Source organism: Pelecanus crispus, chromosome 3, assembly GCF_030463565.1.
Source record: "Pelecanus crispus isolate bPelCri1 chromosome 3, bPelCri1.pri, whole genome shotgun sequence".
NCBI classification, from domain to species: Eukaryota; Metazoa; Chordata; class Aves; order Pelecaniformes; family Pelecanidae; genus Pelecanus; species Pelecanus crispus.
The window spans coordinates 8614791-8636397 of record NC_134645.1 but is presented as its reverse complement, the minus strand read 5'-3'; the positions used below and the strand labels follow the sequence as shown (position 1 = coordinate 8636397).

Here is a 21607-nt window from a genome sequence, read left to right as displayed (position 1 = left end):
GCTCCTTAGTGTACCTTCAGGTTTGAAAACCTCCCACTTACCTTTCAAATCTCAACAGAGTATTTCCTTTCAATTCAAAGCTGGTAAAAACCAAAACAAACCACATAAAACTGCTAAATTCATTCCTCACGTATCAGATTCTCACGACAAAAAGGCCCCCTGAATATAGTGCTAGAGGAAAAATACTACTAATTATGTCCCTGTACCCAGTGCTTCTCCAATGGATGCTTTGTTAAACATTTTCAGACAAAAATACTGAACAACTCTAGCTGTCTGAAATCTGCTGGCCATCATCAGGAGGAAACAGGCGTTATCTTCAGTTTAAAACATTATGGTTATTTTATTTGTTCTGTCACTTCTTAGTTGCATTTCTCCAGTTCAACACTAGGAACTACGAGCCTGCTGAGAACTCAAACCAGAGAAAGACAAAAACTAGAAAGGTGAGATATGGAGATCATTCTGTTGAAAGCATTGTTTTTATCTTGTAAAAATAAGCACCATCACGTTGTCACTGGAAGACCAGTCCTGTTAGAAATTCACAGTGGTATCACATATTTAGTGAGTGTTCCAGGGAAAAGGAACACTTAACTATAAGCAAACCAAAAATTAACAAAAACAGAAAATACTATCATACAGCTCTTTACTGTAAAAGTGACACCTGGAACACCACTGACCTTTGGTGGCTGTTTCCACTGACAACTGTTATATACATTTCCTTTCCAAGAATCTCCTCATTATTACATGAAGACTCTGATGCTCAGAAACAGCTTAGGAAGAGAATAGTCTTCTACTTTGCCAGGAAAGATTACAATGCACAGGAAACACACAGTATGGTTTCAAACAAAGGTATTTCCCTTCAACTGCAGTGTAGCTTTTAAATATAACAGTCTTCCCCTGGCTATATTGTCCTGACCTGATTTCATTGGTCTTAAGGCTAAATAATAAATGAATTCGAGGCTTAAGCGTATGTTTACTCTTTTCACAGTTTTGGAGTCAAAAACCATAATCTTAAACAGAAATTTGGGAAATTTATATTTTATTCCATACCTCATTGTGATTCTTGCTTAACCATTCCTTAATAGTGTTAAGGGCAATGACAGCAGCAGGCTCATTTGGAAAACCTAAAGACAGAAAAAATGAGAGATAAATAAAAGGCACATGTTTTTCTATCCATATAAGAAAACAAAAATCTGGATTTCCCCCTCCCCCCCCATGTTTTGGACTACTTTGGAATTACAGTTGGTCAACTCCCTCCTTCACAGATTTGTACAGAGGTTTGGGGTAGCATCAATTACTTTTTTCCCAGCTAAACAAATTGAAAATAGGGCCAGTGATATTTTATTGGATTTTTTTTTTTTTTTAAACTCTAGTTAGGAAAGGCCCACAGCTCAAGACAAGCAGAAACAATAGAGACCTATACATGTGTCATACTAGGCAGGGCACAATATAACACATATATCACAGTAACAAATAGTAGGCTTACATTTCATGGCATGCAAGAAAAATTCAGACATTTCTTAAGGTATAAGGGATTTCTTAAGGCTTTCTTTCTTTATTCTATCTGTCAGCAAAACTATACAAACACTATGACCCCAATACCACAGGCCTTATAAGGATATAAATGTTTGAGTTAGAAATCTCTTAACTTATGACCTAAAACATAACGAATAACTTTGGAAATTAAGGACTTCATGAAGCATAAGTGTATGAATTTAAGGCCTCATGTTGCATGATATGCTAGCAATAGTAACTCCTCTCAGCACTAAACAATATCAGAAATCTTTCCAGGGATACAGACTTTTTGCTTTGATGGTCTCTATCAAATCTAAAGATGCTTTCATTACTTAGGCAACCTTAATTTAATTTTCCTTTAAATTCCTAACTTGAGGGCAGCAAATCATTTTTGTGAGGATTTAAAAATAAAAACCCATAAGCTGTAAGAATAGCTCTCAGTAGGTTAGATTAATAGAACAGTCTTTGAAGAGGTGGAGCTGCAGGCATAGCGTACAAGCAAGCAACGGGCCTAGACAGAAACAGTCATGAAATCTGGCATACAGCTGCATACATATAGCCTTTTTTTACCTCATACATCACCCCTCCCACCACAAACTGAAATGCAGACTCTACAAAAATTAGTAGATGTGTCCAGCTTTTTGACCTGGCACATTATCCTCCAAATTCTTATCATCTTTAGCCCTTTTTCAGAACTTGTGCACTGCCAGATTAAAAAACAAACAAACAAAACAAAAACCCCATACAAACAAACAAAAAAACCCCAACCTTAAAATTTTTGAAATCTTTTTCCAGGTCCAAGATGGAAAATTAGCTACCATCCTAGAAGCATTACTGTGGATACTTCCACTGCCATTGGGAAAATATATTCTTATGACATTTAATAATGCTGCTGCTATCATCAAGGCATATGTCTTATGACACAAACTAATGAACACTAACGAAACCCAGTGCAGCGACTTCCAACAGCCTCATTTTCATCATACAAAATAACAGACCTCTAAGCAGCCTGTCTGCTTAAATTAGTAATATCCTATCTAACAAACGGGGACTTTGTGACATAGAAATTCTGTACCCTGAGTGTGGTAGATCTGCCTGGACATACAATGAACGCCATGTAGAAGGAAAAATGCGTATTTTAGACAACTGATATGCCATTGTTTATGCACTGAATGGTTTATTTGCAGAACAATTCTCCCTCCAGCAAGACTCACTTTTCAGGCTTGTGTTTCACTCACTTGCAGCAGGGTATTTACCCAAAACTGCGATAAAGCACTGGCGATTTTATAGAGTCTCTCCATAAATTGTACATTATTTAGAAAACTGCTGCCATACTAACCAATCTTAAAAAGGAGCTTATCTAGAAAACTGGTGTTCAATTACTCCTAAGTAACTACAATGTAAGGGAAATAGTTCAGCAAACAAAATAAAAAGCCTTGAATTCTGTGTATGATTTCAGAAAGTATCTTGAAATCCATAGAAGCCTTTTATGACCAGTTACAAAAAAAAAAAAAAAAAAAAAAAAAAAAAAAAAAAAAAGAAAAAAAGAATTTTTTTACACACATTTCCGGTAATTTTAATGAAAGGATTACCTTACTGACTTTATGCAGAAGCAGGGTGGAATTTAGCCTCCTGTTCCATACCCTGTACCAGCACAAAAGGCCCCGTGTCTCTGATTCTCAAACAGAAAAACATTTTGGTTTATAGGACTGGGTTAAAAGGAGATAAAGTGAGATGGGATCTTTTTAAACACGTTTTTGTGTTGTTTTTCTCTCTAACCTACATTTGTCTGCCATAACATTTCTGGCCCGCTCCCATACACCCACCCATCCCCCTTCCCCACTTTCAGAGAAAAAGCAATCTCGGCGAGCACGTGGGAATCAAATTACTTGAGAGAAATGAGCTCGAGGAGCCTCACAGTTAACCGACTGCTGGAGCAGCGGCTCAGGCAATTCTGGCTAAAGGCTCAATTTCACAAAAGATAAAACAGGTGAAGTAATAAGAGTGACACTGGCCCATGTTACTGCAGTGAGCGCTCCTCCAGAATACTGAAAAGGACAAGGGCACAAAAAGGCAAAGAAGCATTAGCCGTAAGGTACAGGCAAGCGGTGCCTCTGTAGGACTTCACTGGGTTTCTTCGGCTGGTGAAAAAGGGAGGGTTGGCAGGCTGTGTGTCACAGATAGGTGTGGGGTGAAGTGTGTACCTACCCACAAGGGCCTCTAACTGGGGCTGGGCTTCCTACATCCTCCAGTGGCAAAGCCGACATTTTGGCAACAAATCCCGCTACGCCACAGAAACGATGCAGGCTACCTTCGGTTCCTGAAGAGCTGCTTCAGCAGGTAGGAATTTTACTGCAGTCCTCTCCATTTTGCAGTGCCCGCTAATCACATCTCACCATCTATTACCGGGATCTACTCCCAACCCTTCAAGTTGGGAAATCCTAGAAGCAAGCAGCTGCCATCTCTTGTACCCCTCTCAGTTCAGAAGCCTTCCTTTAAAGTTTACTTTTATTCATTACAGCTGATGCCACAGTGGGGGCAAGCCTGATCAGTCACTAGGAACGAGGGTGTGCAGAAAGTCCTGCACGGTTTGAAAGACGTGGTGGGTGAAGGAGAGATCCCATGTGCATGCGTGGCCAGAGCTGAGCTCTGCTCGCTCAAGGCTACCAACTCTGGAAAGTACGTCAGTGTTGACCACCTCCATGTGCCTGTCCCTCTGGCCATACGGGAAAAGGCTGTATCGCAAGCTGTGTCTCCAGAAACTCTTGTTACTCCAAAATTTTTGTAATTTGCTTGGAAACTGTTATGAAAGCTCTCACGTCTTTGCCCAGTTGCTTCACAGCTAAAATGTCACTCTAGAGAGGACAGCTGCCTTTGTATACGCCTTTAGAAAAGGGACTGCCAGCTTTAACACTGAATTGGGTACCAGCATCAGTCAAGCCACAGCCAAACTTAGAAACTTCCTCTCCTCCTCTTTGCGTGTTGCTCATAGCTGTATATACTACTACATTCACTCCCTAAGATGAATGACTATGCCTTCATACGCCCCACTACAAAAACTCCATCCTACTACTATCACATAAAATACACCTCATCTGAACTCTACTGTTTTTGTTATGTCCTTGCACAGATATTACCCACGGTGACAGCCTATGAAAGCTTTTAAAGGTCTTCAAACTTATGAACTTCTGCGCCTCTTTCCAGGACTTTACCACCTTATTCCTGGAAATTGCAACACTGACCTGAGAAATGGCTGCTGAAACATGCTGTACACTGTGCAAGTTCTCACAGTCATCGCGGCCATAATTTTCCAGAGAAGGCATGATAAGATCTCGCAGACTTATTTTGAAATATCTAATATTAAATAAGTATGCTGTTTTAGAGGAGGAGAGTGTGGAGGAAAACTGAGAAAGACAGTAACTGTAGAGATACACGCTGAAGTTCCCCTTACATTTTGTATTTATTCACTGGAAAGCAACTGGTAAGAACATAAGTCCCCCTGTTTCATCAGTGTATGGAAAATACGCGATGAATTCCCTGTTGTTAGATACTCTAGTGTAAATGCTCAGCCTTTTGTGCTTGGGGGATTTAGCAGAGAAAAATCCACACTATTGTGAGTGTATGTTATTGCATGCCAAATTTGTCTGTGCAGTACCTGAAAAATGTATACCAGAAGTTCTTCAATGAATAACAATGCAACGACGATTTTGTGAGATACAATTAACAGAAATCTCTTTAAGGGACTCCCAGATTGTATGGAGATGCTGGTAGCTTTATCTGTCTCTTTTACTGTGCTCAATCCAATGCTGCATCTTATTAAAAATGTCTAACTTACCATCAGGTAACGCCACCTCCCCATGAAAAGCCCATTAACAAAACATAAGTACTAAATAATCAACCCTTAATATCATATAGCTGAAGATGATGATAACGGATTGTATCGGTTAGGTTATAATACTAATAAGCAAATGTCAATCCAGAAAATCACTTCAGTAGCTGCAGGGGTAATAAGTGTTATAATTTCTCAGTTTAAGTGAGATGCCTAATGTTTTCTGTAAATCAAGTCATTCTGGTAAAAAAAGGTCTGCATCTTTTTTTGTTAGCACAGCCTAGCTGCTAGACAGGTTTTTATTCATTTAAAGTATGCTCCCTTCCCTATGGTTTCTGAAAGGCTCATCACAATCTTAATATTCTTATTTGCCAGTTTTAATGGCTTCATTTTGAAGCAAATCATGAAAAGAACCAAATGCACATCAACACAAATACTCATTATGTGTTTCTCATACTTTCTCAGAAAAATATCTACACTGGCATGTCTGTGCATATATCAAGATGCGATAGTTTACAGACTGTTCCCATGTTCTAAAATCAAACCCGAGTCCCATTGTTTAATCAACATGACTGTTAAAATGTAATAACTTCCATCTATTTAGTTTATATATTTGTCATTGATGTTTAATGATATATAACGGATGCTCTTCAAATAGTAGCTCAACAGTCACATTTTGACACTGTGGAATTGTACCAAAAGCTGCCTCTGCAGTCAGTATGACAGGGTATTTCTACCATGCATCAAGTATCTACTATGTGGGAATCATCAGCACCAGATGGTGTGGAAAATAAAGACTTTTCCCAGGTTTGTTTAAAAAAAAGGAAAAAAAAAAAAGGAAAAAAAAAAAAGAAAAAGGCACTAAGTATTTATTCCATATATGTTCTGAAACCCAGTATTATTATCAAGGCTAAAAATGCGTTCTGAATCACAACAGACGTGAATAACTGAGCTTCATTATGGTCATGTGGGTTAAAGCTAGCTATTGACAACGCACTAATCATAACGCTTCAGCCTTATCACTTTATGACAATAAAAGGAAACAAATGAGATGCACAGCCCTGCATGCCTGAGGTGGGGTTACTCAGTACATTCACTCGTCCTTCAGTTGTGAAACTACCAGTATAATCTTGCAATCGAACCCATATAATCATCTTGTCAAAGATATATTTTAGTAGTCAAAATGAAATCACTCGTGCTAGGTTGATTCCCATTATCTTGGTGAATCTGGCCTGTTTAGAAGCAGAGACGGTAGTGTTCTACCAACAAGCTTAGGTTGTTGATACTTTTGAGCTTTTTTCCTCTTCCCCCCCCCCCGCCTTTTTTTTTTTTTTAATATAACCATGATCACGTGGTGATTCAATAAACAAGCTGATGAGTTACTAGCTTGATCATTTTTTGTGGACACTCGCAACCTGGAAAGGAAATGCCCTCGTTTGGATCATCTGCATTGAAAACTAAAGAGAAGAGCCATGAATCTTCTGCTAAACAACCTACCTTGCCTAATTGAACTCATTCAGCCAGAGAAAACCTTATTTGCTGTCCACTCAAAAAGTATCTCTCAGAAAGACAGTCAAATTAAGTACTATGAAAAGCCAGTAACCTTTCTGTTACCCCATTTACCCCAAGAAACAAAGCTGCACATATTCACTATATCCCTTATAGACTATGGTAGAATAATTAGTTAGCATGCATATTAAACATCAAAGGAAAATGAGACATTTTCGAAATGCATAAGCAAAACATTCTTCTGAAGAAATCGTTATATCTCTCTCAATTCCTCTCAAGGAAGGAACATGCCTTTTCGTTTTCCTTGAGTGAAAAAAATTCAGCAGCAACAGGAAAATACATACAGTTCCTGAAGAATGATTGCCAATTGCATTCAATCGCTGACACGATAAAGAGGCAGCTGGTAGAAGATGGTTAATAAAGAAACCCAAAATAAGCATCTAGCCACTAACGCAAGAAACAGAATGTCTCTGCTACAATGCAGTAACACAAAACAGGTAGAGTACTGAAATGACGGAGAGCCCTTCTTCATCCACAGAAGTGCATTGGGTAACTCGGTGATCCCCGGTTACGTCAACCAGAGTCAATGCTGGCACCAGGGCACATTATAAACCTCATGCAAGTCAGCAAAACCAAGGCAGGTTGCAGGCCGAGATGCACTGGCTCTCTTGACAACAGGGCTGGCTCAGCCTCGGCTTGTCAGAAAAGATGCCCAGTGTGTGCTCATTGCGGTGCTGACTGACACTCTTGTCTGATCAGCACGGCAATCCACCTTCATCATCTACAACTCAGGCGCTTTTTCTGTACGAGTTCCAAATCTGGACTCAGCTTATGGCTGCAGTCGAAGAGAGGTCAGTTACAAGAAGGTGGCAAAGGTGCAAGAAAAACCATGTCATTGCTGTTTCTCTGAAACACGGTATCATACCATGCTTCACCATCTACTACACCAATATCATCAGGAAAATACTTGCCATGTCATTGTCTTAAAAGTGTCAGCTGAATATAAGCGTATACTATAATTATTTAGGTCATGCGAGCAGACAGAGGCTTGCACTAACAAGGTCTTAGGACTCCACTAAAGAAAAACTAGATTTTAAGCTTACAACCTGTTTGATATTTGTTAGCATTGGGAGAAAAAAAAAAAAAACACCAAAAGTTTTACTGAAAATGCATTTACACTTGGGCTGCTGAAAAGGAATAGAGCTTCCCCACGAGCACCTTACTGCACGAGGTATATACAGGGATTCTACAGGAGAGCTGCACATTTGCAAGAATTTCACTTTTCTGCAGCAGCCAGTAGATTTTTATTAGAAGTCAAGATTTTGGGATCGTTCTTTTTCCAGCATTTATAGGGAGTATGCTTGCAGGGGGACCACATCATGGATAAATGGGTTCTCTAACAGTCTTGTAAAAAAAACACTACAGCACGCAATACTCAGAGACTCTCTGGGAAGCAAACTGCTTCAGAGCTGTGCTGTTTACTGTGCTATCTGATGGAACTTTTCTGTGTGTCAGGGTATTTCTAATGCCCATGTGGAACATTAAGGCTTCAAGCTGAGCATAATAGGGGAAACAGCAGAAAGATACCACCACAACACTGAAAGGGAAAAGATCTCGCTACTCTAGCAATTCGCATTCCCATATGGCAAGAGAAAGTATATACAATGCAAATACAAGCGAGAGATACACTTACACAGGTAGTTTTGCAATTATAAAATCTACCTATGAGAGTTTGCGTAAATTACACAGCCATTTAGACACATGCACGCAGCTGTTCATGAGCTCAAGTACATCATTCTTCTTAAAACACACTATATACCATATCCAGAACTGCTATTGCAGAAACAAGTGTTGTACAGAGAAATGTTAATTGAAAGAGCTTTCAAAGTATACATGAGCTCCTTAATGCAGAGTATTTCATCATCTTCTTATCCATATATAGCAAGTTGGTTTTTTAGGGTGGCAACATAATACCAGTAAAAGTAATTTGAAACAAAGTGTAAAGCACTAGTCAACTGTGAAATCTCCCATCATACACTGAATTGAACAGCAATGGGATATTGGCTTCAATGTAGTTACAGTTCCAACAAGGTTAAACATTTATTCTACCCACTGATTTAAATAAAAATGCCTTGTTGTTCTCTGCTGAAGCAATGTGTAGGGAATCAATCCTACCTTCCTGAAGTGTCTTGCTAATGCTGCAAGAGATAAAAAACAAACCACCCACCCACACACACACACACTCCGAATTCCACCTGAAACCGGTAATTTCTCTAAAAAACGTGGTCCAACACAGTGATGCTTAACCTTTACTGACACAGTCTCAGGCCCTCCTCGACACGCAGTGCCCCTAAGCACTGAGGGAAGCCTAAACATCCAGAGATCTGCTGTTCAGCAACAGGAATAAACTAACGATCCTGGACCTCGCAAAGCCTGGTTCCCTATGGAAATGCATCTTGCAATTGATTGCGAACTCTAATTGAAGGCTCGCCTGAAGCTGAGGTATTCTCGACGTGCCTCTCCTTGCTGGAGTCCCTGATGTCTACTAATGCATCTGCCACTACAGGCTGGGCAGGGGAAGAAAGGAGAAAAATTGCTATGAGAGGCTCTTTCTTCTCCTTGCTGACAGGACCTTTGTGCAGACAGTGGGAACCAGGAAAGCACACTGAAGTGCAACAGGTTGGGGTGGAGGAAGAGGAAGAAAAGGAAGGGAGCACAGGACCTCTTGCTGCAAGACGGGATGCAGGGTTTTGGGGAGGAGGGTGAATTTGGCAGAGACAACATCAGGGCTGTTGGCTTTGCTCGAGCTCTCAGTATTTTGACTACAATAGTCAGCACACTGTGACAGGAGTTACAAGGACTTGGGGGTACACGTGTATATGAGGGACGTGAGGGAAGACAAGCTACCACAGCAAAATGAAGGGAGATGACAGTATAAGTCTGAGAATCTTCAGAGGAATAAAACATACATAGGCAATAGACAAAAATACAAAGTCACATAAAGTAAACAGCCAGCGTTGCCAGCCCAGCTCTATCCTTTAAATCACTTCCGCCACATTCAATTACTCTGACAGATGCAACCCATGGACCTAGCTGGATTATCTAAAACCAACAGAGTACTTGGTGAAGGCCATACGCGTACAAGAACAAACAAAATAATCTGACATTATTTCTACTGAAGCAGAGTTCTTATCTCCTCTCTAAGGGAAATCAAAGATTTCCTAAGAGCACATAAAGAAAATCAGCTGAAACTACATATGCTCGCTCCTTGTGAGGAAAAAAAAAAGGGAAACAAAGATGTTCTTTTATCTTTTTCCCCAAAAGACATATATGGAAAGAAGTTATAGGGCAGGTTGGATGAAAAAGCAAGATACCGTGTGAGGCATATTTAATCTACTTAGTTTACTCTTTTTAACAAATACATTATTGATTCTTGGTTTGCGTATATTATTCATGCTGTGGATTTTTTTTTTTTCCCATTCTTACCTCAGGCAGTGATAAACCATACTAAAGGGTCACACAGACCAGCAGCTATTGTATTCAGGAAACCTACAACAGCTCAAAACTGAAATATTTCCAGATAATCTGGAGTTAAAAAAAGCCAGTACATTTTTGAGGAACGGGGGGGGGTGGGGGGGGTGGGGTGGTGTTTTATTTTTGATGCTTAATGGCTTCAGTTCTTCACTGTACAGTAGGGCACTTCATACTACTTCAACACCCGCTACGTGAATGCTGCTAAAACAAGTGCTTGCGCAGGATGTTTGACTTGACTCATCATTGCACTATCTCAACATTTTATGCATTAATTTTTTAAGAGGAAGCATTTTTTTCCTTCTTGCCTAGATGCTGCTTCATTTCTGCAGAAGTCATTTGCCTGGCAAGAGGTGAGCTCCATCTGAAAATGCATATCCTTCTATTTATCCAGCAAGGGTCACAGTGCGCCTTATTTGATTTTATGCTACTGTATATATCAGCAACCAGCCAATCTACTCTAGATGCATAACTTCATTTCAGGCCATATTGCAGCAACTTTGTGAACAAAAATTACACGGAAACCACCAGCAGCTATTCAAACTTCCTCCCAATGCTGCGCTGAAAACTCTTTTTGCTTGTTCTGTTACCTGAGATCATAGCAATATACACAAAAGGAGAGACGTGATTAGAAAGAGTTTTAGGGATTGGATTAATGGGAAAACTGGTTTAAAACAAGGATAAGGAAAACTTGAAATTTAAAATTCTGGTTTCAGCAAACCTGACTGATTACAACTGTGCATCTCATACTCCAGATGCTCTTAAGCAAGTCCTCATGTGCTGAAGAATATAGAACAAACGATTAATGGTAAAAAAAAAAAAAATACCATAATCTCTTGGAAAACCTTGACTCTTCCTCCACCTTCTTTCTGTTTTTAAGGACTCATTCACTCACATGCTAATTATATATACCCTTGTTAGCACCCCCCTTATTGCAACACTTCTCTTGACTGACAATCAGCCCCTAGCATCAGTTGCCTTTTAAACCCCACAACACTAGTTGATAAATAAAATATCCCAGAATTCACCAGGTTCTTCAGTGTATCAAAAGATCACAGCATTAATTGTCAAACAAGTATTTTTTAAAAATATGATTTCTGCTAACATCTCTAATTTGCATTTCACTCACAATTATGCATTTACTGAGTCTTGTATACTTCAGTCAAAAAGGAAATTAAATAACTAGTTAATGGCACTTCGAATCCCACAAATTCAAATCCAATTTAGTCTTAATATGAACTTTAGGTCTTATTAACACTTGTTTTAAATAGCATTTTCAGCATGTATTCTGACAAGTTGTCAGTGTGAATTTTCTTTTTTTTTTTTTTTTTTTTAAATCATTATACAAGCTAATGTGTTCTGCTTTAGCAGGTAATGGAAATTCCTAATGTTTAGAAAGGTTTAACAAACATCAACATTTTTCGTTAGGCCAACATTGGTAAATCTGGCTTTAAAGTAAAAAGATTTCATTTTGTGAGAGGCCCTTCTTCGGCGGAAAGAACCCAAACACACACATTTTCCATGTCATTTTGAACAATATTCAAATTGATATAGGAGAAAGAGCAATGCCAACACAAATTACAATTACCGTAGTCAGAAGCAATGCCCATATTTGAAAAGAAGGAGCCTACGCTATGGTTGGTTAGATCAAGCAGTGAAGGATATAGGAGACTAAAGAAATTTCTTTTGTCCAACAACCCAGTACAAATAAAAAGCTGATCTGGACAATTTAAATGTAAATTTCTTACCACCTGTCAGACAAGTGAGATTAAAAGACCTCCACTTAAAAAAACAGGCATCTCCAACCTGAGTCTTTAAGTGAAAATTGACCTCCCACCTCAATTTCCTTGTAAATGTGGCCAGGTGGCAGCAAAAAGGGGTGGTTTATTCCAGCACTTTATTAAATTTAGCTTGTGTGTATGCTCAGCATGAGCTGACCCATGCTACGCCTGGGGAAAACGGCACTTTTGAGGCAGATCTCCACACTCCACGCCGCAGCCGAAGACAACCAATCCTCTCAGAAACGCGACATCCCAGGCAGATTAGCGGCAGGCATACGGAAAAGCATTTAAACTTACTGGATGGAGAAATGCCATTGATTATTAAGCCATGAAGCAAACTCGGGGAAATAAAGGAACTTTAATTAGGGGAAATGTAGAAAGAAGGTGGGCCAGTTCAAAAGAGCTTTTTACATAATCGAAACCGAATGTGTTAGAGCCAAGCTTACGGAGCAGCTTTATCTAATGTGGTTTCCATTAATTTTATCAGATCAAAGGGCCCTCTCTATGTACACAGTTACATTCAAGATAGCTTGCATTAACACAACAGGTGCACATCTCCAAATTGTGAAAAATACCACTGCAATATTGAGGCAGGCCAGGATTATTTCAAGCAAATTATCCAGTCCTCCTCACATCTCTGGGGACAAACTAGTAAAAAAAAAAAAAAAAAAAAAAAACCAAAAAACACCAAACCCAAACTGCATGGAGGAGGGAAAATTATCACCATATGGGACAAAATCCAGAGAAGTCAGGGCAATTCGGCAGATTTATAGAGGTTTTACCTCAGGTCTCCTCGTGGGACTTACCCCTGGGAGGGGGGAAAGGAGCCTCTCCCAGCTCTGCGCCTTACAGCCGAAAAAGGCATTTCGCAAGCTGTCCTCCTCCCACGGCAGCGACCGCAGACAAGATAGCAAAGAACGCGTCGGAATTAAAACTTCATAATGTGGTCTCTGGCTAAGTTGTTGCTCCTGCGTTGTGTGCAGGCGTCGAGGCCGGGGTGGCCGCGGGGCCCCTGTGAGGAGAGCCCGGGGCTGGCCCGTGCCGGCTGCAGCCGGTCCCAGCCAGTTCTGCCCGGCGCCAGCAGCCCCACTGCAGGCCGCGGCCCAGCGCCCCAGGGGAAGCCGGTTTTGGAAGGGGCAAAACAGCGCCCGGCGGTGAGGAAAAGCAAGAAATGTGGGAAGTGGCTCCGTGAGCCCCTCTTGCAGGAGGGGACAGAGGATTTGGGGGTGAGGGGGTGACACTGAGCCTGGGAAAGGGAGGGGTGCAGGGAAGGCCTTTGTCTCTCACTATCCAAACATTTTAACTGGCAATAAATTAAATTAGTTTTCCCCAAGTGAAGTACGTTTTGCCCACGATGGCACTTGGCAAGCGATCTCCCTCTCTTTATCCCGATCCGCAAGCTTTTTCATCTTATTCCCCCGCCCCGTCCTGCTGAGGAGGTGGAGTAAGAGCGGCTGGGTGGGTGTCCAGCAGCCAGGGTCAAGCCACCACACTGCCACAGATTTCTCCATTCACAAAAAACCTATTCTATTTTTCTTTCACCGAAACACACAATCTGAAAGACTGCAAAATGAAGTCACAGTAACATGCAGAAAAACGATAAAAAAGGCAGAGAATGTAAAATGAAGGCATGAGAGTACTTATGCTGGAGAGACCAGCGTAAGAGTTTGTTCAAAAACAAGTATTTTGGGGAGGGTGGGGGAGCACAATTTAGTCAGATTTACAAAACTAACATACTGACATTCTACAAGAAACAAGTTTGATTTTTATAAATCAACTGCTAAAGAAAGGATCTCCACAACAAAGCAAGAAAACTCGTAGTACTGATGAGTCAAAACCAATGGGATCAACTCCTATGCTTATTTGAATTATATGTATTTATATATGAGCTTTGCAAAATAATCTCATGCAGCTTGATGTTTATGCAAATAAAAGCTACTGAACTTACAGTAACTACCTGGGGACAGGAAAGGAATAGTGGCCTGAAAGTTTGCAGGGTTATGCCACCAAAAGTCTGAACATTACGACTAAAAATTATTTCAAAAAGTAAAGGTGTGGTTGCTATCTAAAACAATTAAGAATAATAAAAAAAAATTATACTAACGCTGTAATAGATACTAATCAAGCCATGTTAAAACCACTATAGGCCCAGCACTCAGTATTTAACTTGAAAGTATTCTAGGAATAGAGAAAAAAACAGTGGTGGAAACCCAAATGAAAGAAGGATCTCCAAAATTCAGAAGGGTTGAAGAAGGAGGATTTGTATTCCTTAGAAAATAGGAGATTACATTACAATTAAACCTCTAAGACACAAAAGAATTTGAACAGCAAGACTAATTGCTGCAAGGTATCTGAGTTCACACAAACACCAAAAGAAGGACAATGAACTCGAATTAAGAAACCCCCTCTGTAATAGGAATTTGGGAAAAATTTCTCTATACAGATTGGAAGAGCAGGAAGGAGAAAAAAAATGCTAAGGATAGCAGTCAGACTTGCTTATGCAAACAGTTTCAAAACTGGTTAGAAGCCTATTTGAAGAAAAAGAATATTTTATATTTTGAAGAGCTAGTATGCAATAACAGTACTAAGTCAAAGGAGGAAACGATGCACATGTGAGCTTCTAGGACATTTCTTGTGCTGAAATTTTAATATGGATCTTGTTTCCTATCAGTTCCCATCAGATTCCACATATACCTTTCTCATGTTCTGTGTAAGAGCAGGATAACATCACCAGGTACACACTGAAAATAACTCATGATTCAAAAGGATTGAGGTACTTCTGAAAATTCAGTAAACAAATGAAAAAAAAAGCCCACACAGCAATTTTAACAAAGCAAGTTTAGAGCGTGGAAAGACATCGCCTTCTAAATCCAGTTTTAAGAAGTGAAGACGCTACCGCCTCAGGCAGCTCATCTCTGTCCCCCAGGAGCTACCCCACACTCAGACCTGCCAGCTGAGATGTTTGGGTGAACATCCTTTCATTTGGTCCAAATCAAGTGGGATGGGTTGGCTTCAACAGCTTCAATCTCATTGGGTTTTTTTCCATCCATGCTCCCGGGGATTGAAATGGATTAGCAAGCAGGCGGACTGACAGACCTGGGGACGCTGTGACTCCTGGCATGGGGTAGCCGAGGGACTCTGCGGAGTGAGCACCCTCACTGCAGGTGGAACTGGAGAAGCTAAATAGTCCTTAGATAGGGATTGTCATCTGGGTGTTTTGGTGGGTTTTTTTGTTGTGGTGTTTTGTTTTTTTTTTTTTTTTAAAAGCAAAGTATCTTTTAAATAACTGCATCCAGTGCATATTAATGTGATTATACTGTCTTAAGCGCTGAAAATTATAGACAGATAATTCAGGACTGGACTGAGGCACATGATTACCTCCTAGTGTTTACTAAGTGGATATTTACGTATGTTGTGAAGGAAGAGGAAGAGAGTTTCATCATCAGTTCTGGCATTTTGGGGGAAGAGAGGAGCATTATAATTTAGAGATCCACAGGCATTAATGTATTTAGTAGGCAGTGACAAAACCAAGCAATAAATACAGAGTAATCTAAATAGCAGGGATCATACATTAAAAGTTACAAAATTAAGACTACACATGAAATTCAGGCAGAACCATTTTGTTTAGTAAGTAGAAAACCAGTGAAATATGTTGACAGTAAGAGTCATAAAAACAAATAATAAAAATAAGTAGATTAAAAAAATTGCGGAGGTAAGAGAAAACTTAAGACACCAAGAACAATAAAATGTGGAGCCAAGGCTGAGATAATTCAGTGCAAATATCAAGGTGACCTCTTCCTAGTCAGCAGCTTTGATACTGTGAAACTTCAATAATTTGTGAAAATTGGTCTATTAAGTAAAAATAATTCATTATCCAATGTAATTTTTTAAAGTAGATAATTTCTTGAAATCGTATGTAATTTAGACATAATAATGTTTATGAACTACAAGTCTATGTTTTATTGGCCTAAGTGCTGACGGAGAAACATTTCTATCTATTCCTCTTCAGAAAGTGTTCAGCTTAGTTAAGGTCAGCATAAATGCCAAGTAATCAACATGGGAAACTCAAAAGAAGGTCAACCACTAGGAAAAGAAATCTTGAAAACATCAAACAAGCTAAGAAAGGATTCAGAAGTTAATTCTTTACCATCAAATGCATGAAATTCCACAACTAGAACATCACTGACTGCCCTTGGTGAGACAATTTTGAATATGCTGGCATTACTAAAGAAATCCAATAGTAGGGCCGTTAAATACTTCCATGTCACTTGTGCACAATTTTGAAAAACATCAACTGAAAATATACATGGGGAGTTGATAAAACCTTGCGTATGCACATAAATTAAACAGCTAGAGATTCTTGTACGTTGTTTGTCAGTTGCACATTCTCCACTTCTTGGTTGCCAAGCACGGTAAATACAATCGCTGCTTCTGATTACCTATATTCGATAAAATGCTGACAACTCATTAATCAGGCCACACAATAGCGAGACTGGTATAAGGTTCCACAACCTGAAATCCTCATTAAGAATGACATGGAAGCATTGCCAGTATGCATCCTCATTACTGCAACATGGCTGACAGCTTCGATTAGAAGGGAGCTTTGACTCTCACATCTTCCGTTGTGAAGAGCCTACTAAACATCAGTAAGCTACTGCTTTACTGAAAACTAGTAAATTATAACTTAGGAAGTCGACAGCAAAAGCAAATAGAAGATTCCTAGAACATGCTGACCATGTAAGTAGCATCACTTTTTCTTCTATATTGTATTTAGTACTGTGGAAAATGCAGCAACTTTTCCTTTCTCACTTTGGGAACTAGGCTTTATTTTTCTAAAAGGAACAAAAATCATCTTCTCTTAATTAAGCAATGCCTGTTTAGCAACTGAATTGTTCTTTTCTCTCATTCCTAAAGCCAAGGGGGAAAAAAAAAACCCAACAAAAACCCACATGAAACGAGAAGACTGCAATCAGCTAGCAAATCTATGAAATATAGCTCAGTATGTTGTTGGCCTTACAGCAATAATGTTCCTAATGGCCTCGGCTAAAAAAAAAAAAAAAAAAAAAAAGTGTTCTGGACTCATAATGGTCTGCTATATTATGTTTACTAGCTACAAGAAAAAGAATGGTTAAAAACGTATCAGTGGCATAATGTTTAGTACCTATTATGGACACAAGTATAACTACCTTACGGTAATTAAAGGCATAAGAAAATGATTAATGTTCTGAAGCCATAAAGCTGCATCAGTTGAAAAGCTATTATGATTGCACCGTCTACAGCTCACAGCCTACACTGGGCAATTTACACGGATATGCATTCTGCATAAAACTGATACTCATTTTTTCCAACATTGGATAATGAACTGGTACATAAAGCTTAAACTACGCACCACACACTGGTCACTGCTGGAACAGTCAGTTGACTCTTATCCTAAGAATGCAACTGGTTTTTTTAAAGATTAAGTTCTAGATCTTCCTATTCTGTATTTTTCTCATCAGAATGCCCACAGTTCACACTGTCATCTTCTCCATTTTAGAAATACACTTTTGATCATAAAAACTGAGAAACAAGAAAAGGGCTACAGAAAACATGCTACCTGGCTGCCAGCTGGGACAATGTGCTGACATTTGCACGGGCTCTTATTTAGCTCAGGGGTGTCTGAACCAGGCCCTCCCCATGCAGGATCAGCATAACATTACTCACACCGAACAGTGCCTTCCTCAGCAAGTGACCTGTAAGTGCTACTCAATTTGACTAAGAAAACCAGGATTTGTTTCTTGACAGAACAAGCAACAATGTGTGATGAAAGATGATATTTTCCATATGTGATACTTCCAACTCCTTGAAAGTGAAGGTTTAATGTTCTTATTGCAGAGAGAAATGAAAATAAAAGGGGATAGAAAGTCTTCCACTGCCACAGCATCACATATAGTAAATTATTACCCAATAAGTAGTATTATACATTATTTCTTTTAAAGGGTTCTTTCAAACATCACAGAGAGAAGGAAAAGGGGGGGCAGGGGGAGTGATATGCTGCATTGTCCAAAACTAAATTAGAAAATGATAGATACAGTTTATCATCTAGTAATATATAAGGAAAGCAAGCACTCCACTCTCTTGTATTTAAGTAATGTATTGAAAGGAATAAAAAGAGAGAGACACTAATCATTTACAAATCAGACTTTACTTTAAAGTTCTTCCCAAGGGGCTAGATACTCTTTCAAGAAAAAGTAACATAACAAAGTCTCCTCTGCCCAAAATGAACACTGTAAGAAAGGTATGATACATGCGACCAGATTTCTCCTCTGCTGAAGTCAGTGAAGTTAAAGCGAATAGGGTCCATTACAAAAAAAACTAGATCTATTTCTCTAATGCAATGGAGTATTTGACAGCTCGTGCAAACCACTATAGCTTCTCTGAAACCAAGGTATACTGGCCTACTCCAGTGTGAATTTAGCTCTGTTTGCATTTCAGTTACCAAATGAAAACCTAAAATCATAGCAGTAGATAGTATAAAGAACATCATTATGAGTAGGTTGGTTAAAATAGGGTCTCATATTCCAAATATAAACCTAAAAGCCACACATGTGCTGCACCATTCCAAGAAGCACATAAGAAGAAAGCTAAACTAAAACATCTACCAAAAGATCTCAAGTTTTTTCCATAGCTGACAGAGTAAATTAGTTCTTTAGGCTGCTGTTTTTTTCTTTCTGTCTGGAACCAACCTAGGTCCTACTCCCTAGGACAATTTCACAAACTAGTTATCGTCGCTTAGACCTGCTAGCAATAATTGTTGCTGTGACAGGCTTCTTATGCAGTAGCCACAACACGTCCACCCAAACCAAGGAGCCATTTCAGTTTCTGTGGTGTCAGACACAAAATCAAAATCACTCCTCACAACACAATTTACATTGTGCTCTCGCCGGGGACCGTGTAAGCCACCACACAGCGACTCTTCCTCCTCAGGACTAATCCAGGTGATCCCCATGCCGCAGCAGTGATCGACGAGGTGCCGGATGCCACTCAATAACCTTTATCGCACCCGCCAAACCCTAGCGCCGAGAGTGAGCGGTTTGTTTATGGGTGGTGCTGGTGACAGGCACACCAACAAGTCCCCTCGTTCAGTCTAATGGGGTGAATTGAAAGATTAGTCTGTCATGCCGGCATGAGGCCTCATTTTTCTTCTGTGCTACATAGGTCGCCCCCTTCCCGCTGCCTGTATTTGATTGTGATTAATTTGTCAAGGCTGGCTATAGCATGGAAATGAAGAAATGGATTGCCAATTACAGTTAGTCTTCTCACAGAATACCCCTCGAACCGGTGCTATTCTGCAGTCGTGACAGCTCAGAAATAAACTGAATTCAGCTCTATTGAGCAGAAACCTGACCCAAAGTGTATTTTAAAGCAGAAGGTGACTTTTCCCACCCCCCCTCTCTAACCAGCTCTTCAGTGAGTGGTTGACTTCTATCCTGCCTGCCTGGCAGGTACACAAAAAGGCCATCCACATTTATTTTTGTAGTCACCTTGTTAAGACGTACTGAACTCCTGACTTAACACTCTTCAACAAGGTGCACATTTGTTTCTGAACAACTCACCCTGAGTAAGCCTGAAGGGGAATTTAATATGTATACCATTACTGCTAAGTAAACAAAACCAGCAACAATTCTGCTCTGTACAGAAGCTCTTAAAAGCATTCAAACTTTCTCCTGAATGGTATTCACAGAAAAGTAAATTCTGACTCTTGCTGTGTTTCCTCTGCAGTAAGCCTCACATCTTCTCACAAGCTGTTTAATATGTCATTGATATGGACAACTAGCTTAAATTGAATAACCAGATTCTGATAGATTAATGAAATAGAAAACAATTCCACAATGACCTGATTTTTTTATTAATAATTATTAATATGGAATCTGAGAAATAATGCCTTAGTCCTGGCAACGCATGCATGCAATTCACTTTATGCACTGATACAACCACCAGCAAATTACTCAAGTTGCATAAATTCAAAGTGTGTGTACAAATCTAACTTTCTATTACCTTATAAATTCAGTTTAAACAAAGTCCCTTTTCCCTGAAGAAAATTCAGACCGCTGCAATGGATGCTTCCTTCCATTGTATTTTATACTATAGTCTTGGGTATCACATCTTCAGACAGAAGAAAGGTGAATGTGTTTCCAACAGTCAGCAGCACGCAAGAGCTTTAAACACGTTCTGAAGACAAAAAGGCACAACTCTCTTCCAGGCCCAAGGTGGCCTTCCATTGACACAACCACCAAGACCTGCGGTGTGCAGAACTACAGAATATGTCTCATAAACAAGATCCTGGCTTAGAAACAGGATTAGTCATTCATTACACTGAATCATCCACCTTTGCTATTCTTCTTCTGCCTCAGCGGCAGTTGCCCTTTCCAATGATATATGGTAGCATTCCTATCTAACAAAGATGCAGAAAAAAGGACAACACCGTGAACGACCCTTGGAGGCAGAGACACCTTTAAATTGTCTTTCAGGTACTTCGATGAGACTCAGAATAGCAAGTCTACTCTGTTGATCTTTTCTTTCGTTTCAGGAGAAAGAGAAAGCATGTGCCCTAACAGCAATACATTCTTACCTTTCACAGGCCACCTAAAAGCCTCAGTATTCTCACACATACCAATTCCACGCTTCTTGAAGTGACCTTCAGACACCAAATGTAAGAATGAGAGATGATCTTGGTAACGTAAATTTATGTATATGATGACTTTCTGCATTTGCACTGGAGCAGTATGTAGGGTCTCCAACACTGACTAGGCCTGTTATGATAGGTATTGTATAAATACACAGTAAGGGACAATATCTGCTATGGAGAACAAAAAAATAGGACAAATAAGGGGCAGCTCCACCCCTATTCTGTGGCCAGACCAGAGTGTCACTATGCGCTGGAAGTAAGGAAAGAACGGGAAAGAATGAGAAAGAGGAGCTGTTTTCCTAAGGCATTTACTATCTAACACAGCCACAGAAGTTCAGTAAGATACACTTAATACCTTTGTATTGACGTATTTGATATACGTCGCACTACAAATATTATTCCTAGTCAACTTTAGTGTCTCAGGGCTTTCAAAAACTATTTAAGGACACACAAGCACAGACTAGTGTGTCTATTCTGTTCTCATGGAATAAATTTTAAGCTGTGAGTGGGATTCAGTTTTAACTGAATACACTTAAAAGTTTTCATTTGTAAATGTCCGATAAAACAACTGTTCAATATTAAAATGATTGTGGGTGATGATCTAGGACTAAAAATCTTACCCTAGGCACGTTTTAGATCTTTTTCTAGCTTCTGAAGTATAGAGAATTTGTGTTGTATAGCTAAGATTACATACAAGACTAGTTATGCCACAGTGCACGGGTAAATTAAATCGCTGCTAATACGACACACATCAGCTCTAGTGCAAGTTTTGAAACC

General features: G+C 39.6%; 1 protein-coding gene across 1 annotated transcript in view; it reads right to left on the bottom strand.

Moving 5' to 3' along the window:
• MACROD2 (mono-ADP ribosylhydrolase 2) overlaps window positions 1-21607 on the bottom strand; it is a 905314-nt gene that overhangs the window by 273135 nt on the left and 610572 nt on the right. Inside the window, exon 8 of the mRNA XM_075708098.1 lies at window positions 1048-1121. Coding sequence (XP_075564213.1) covers window positions 1048-1121 — 74 coding nt within the window. The remainder of the gene's footprint in view (window positions 1-1047; window positions 1122-21607) is intronic.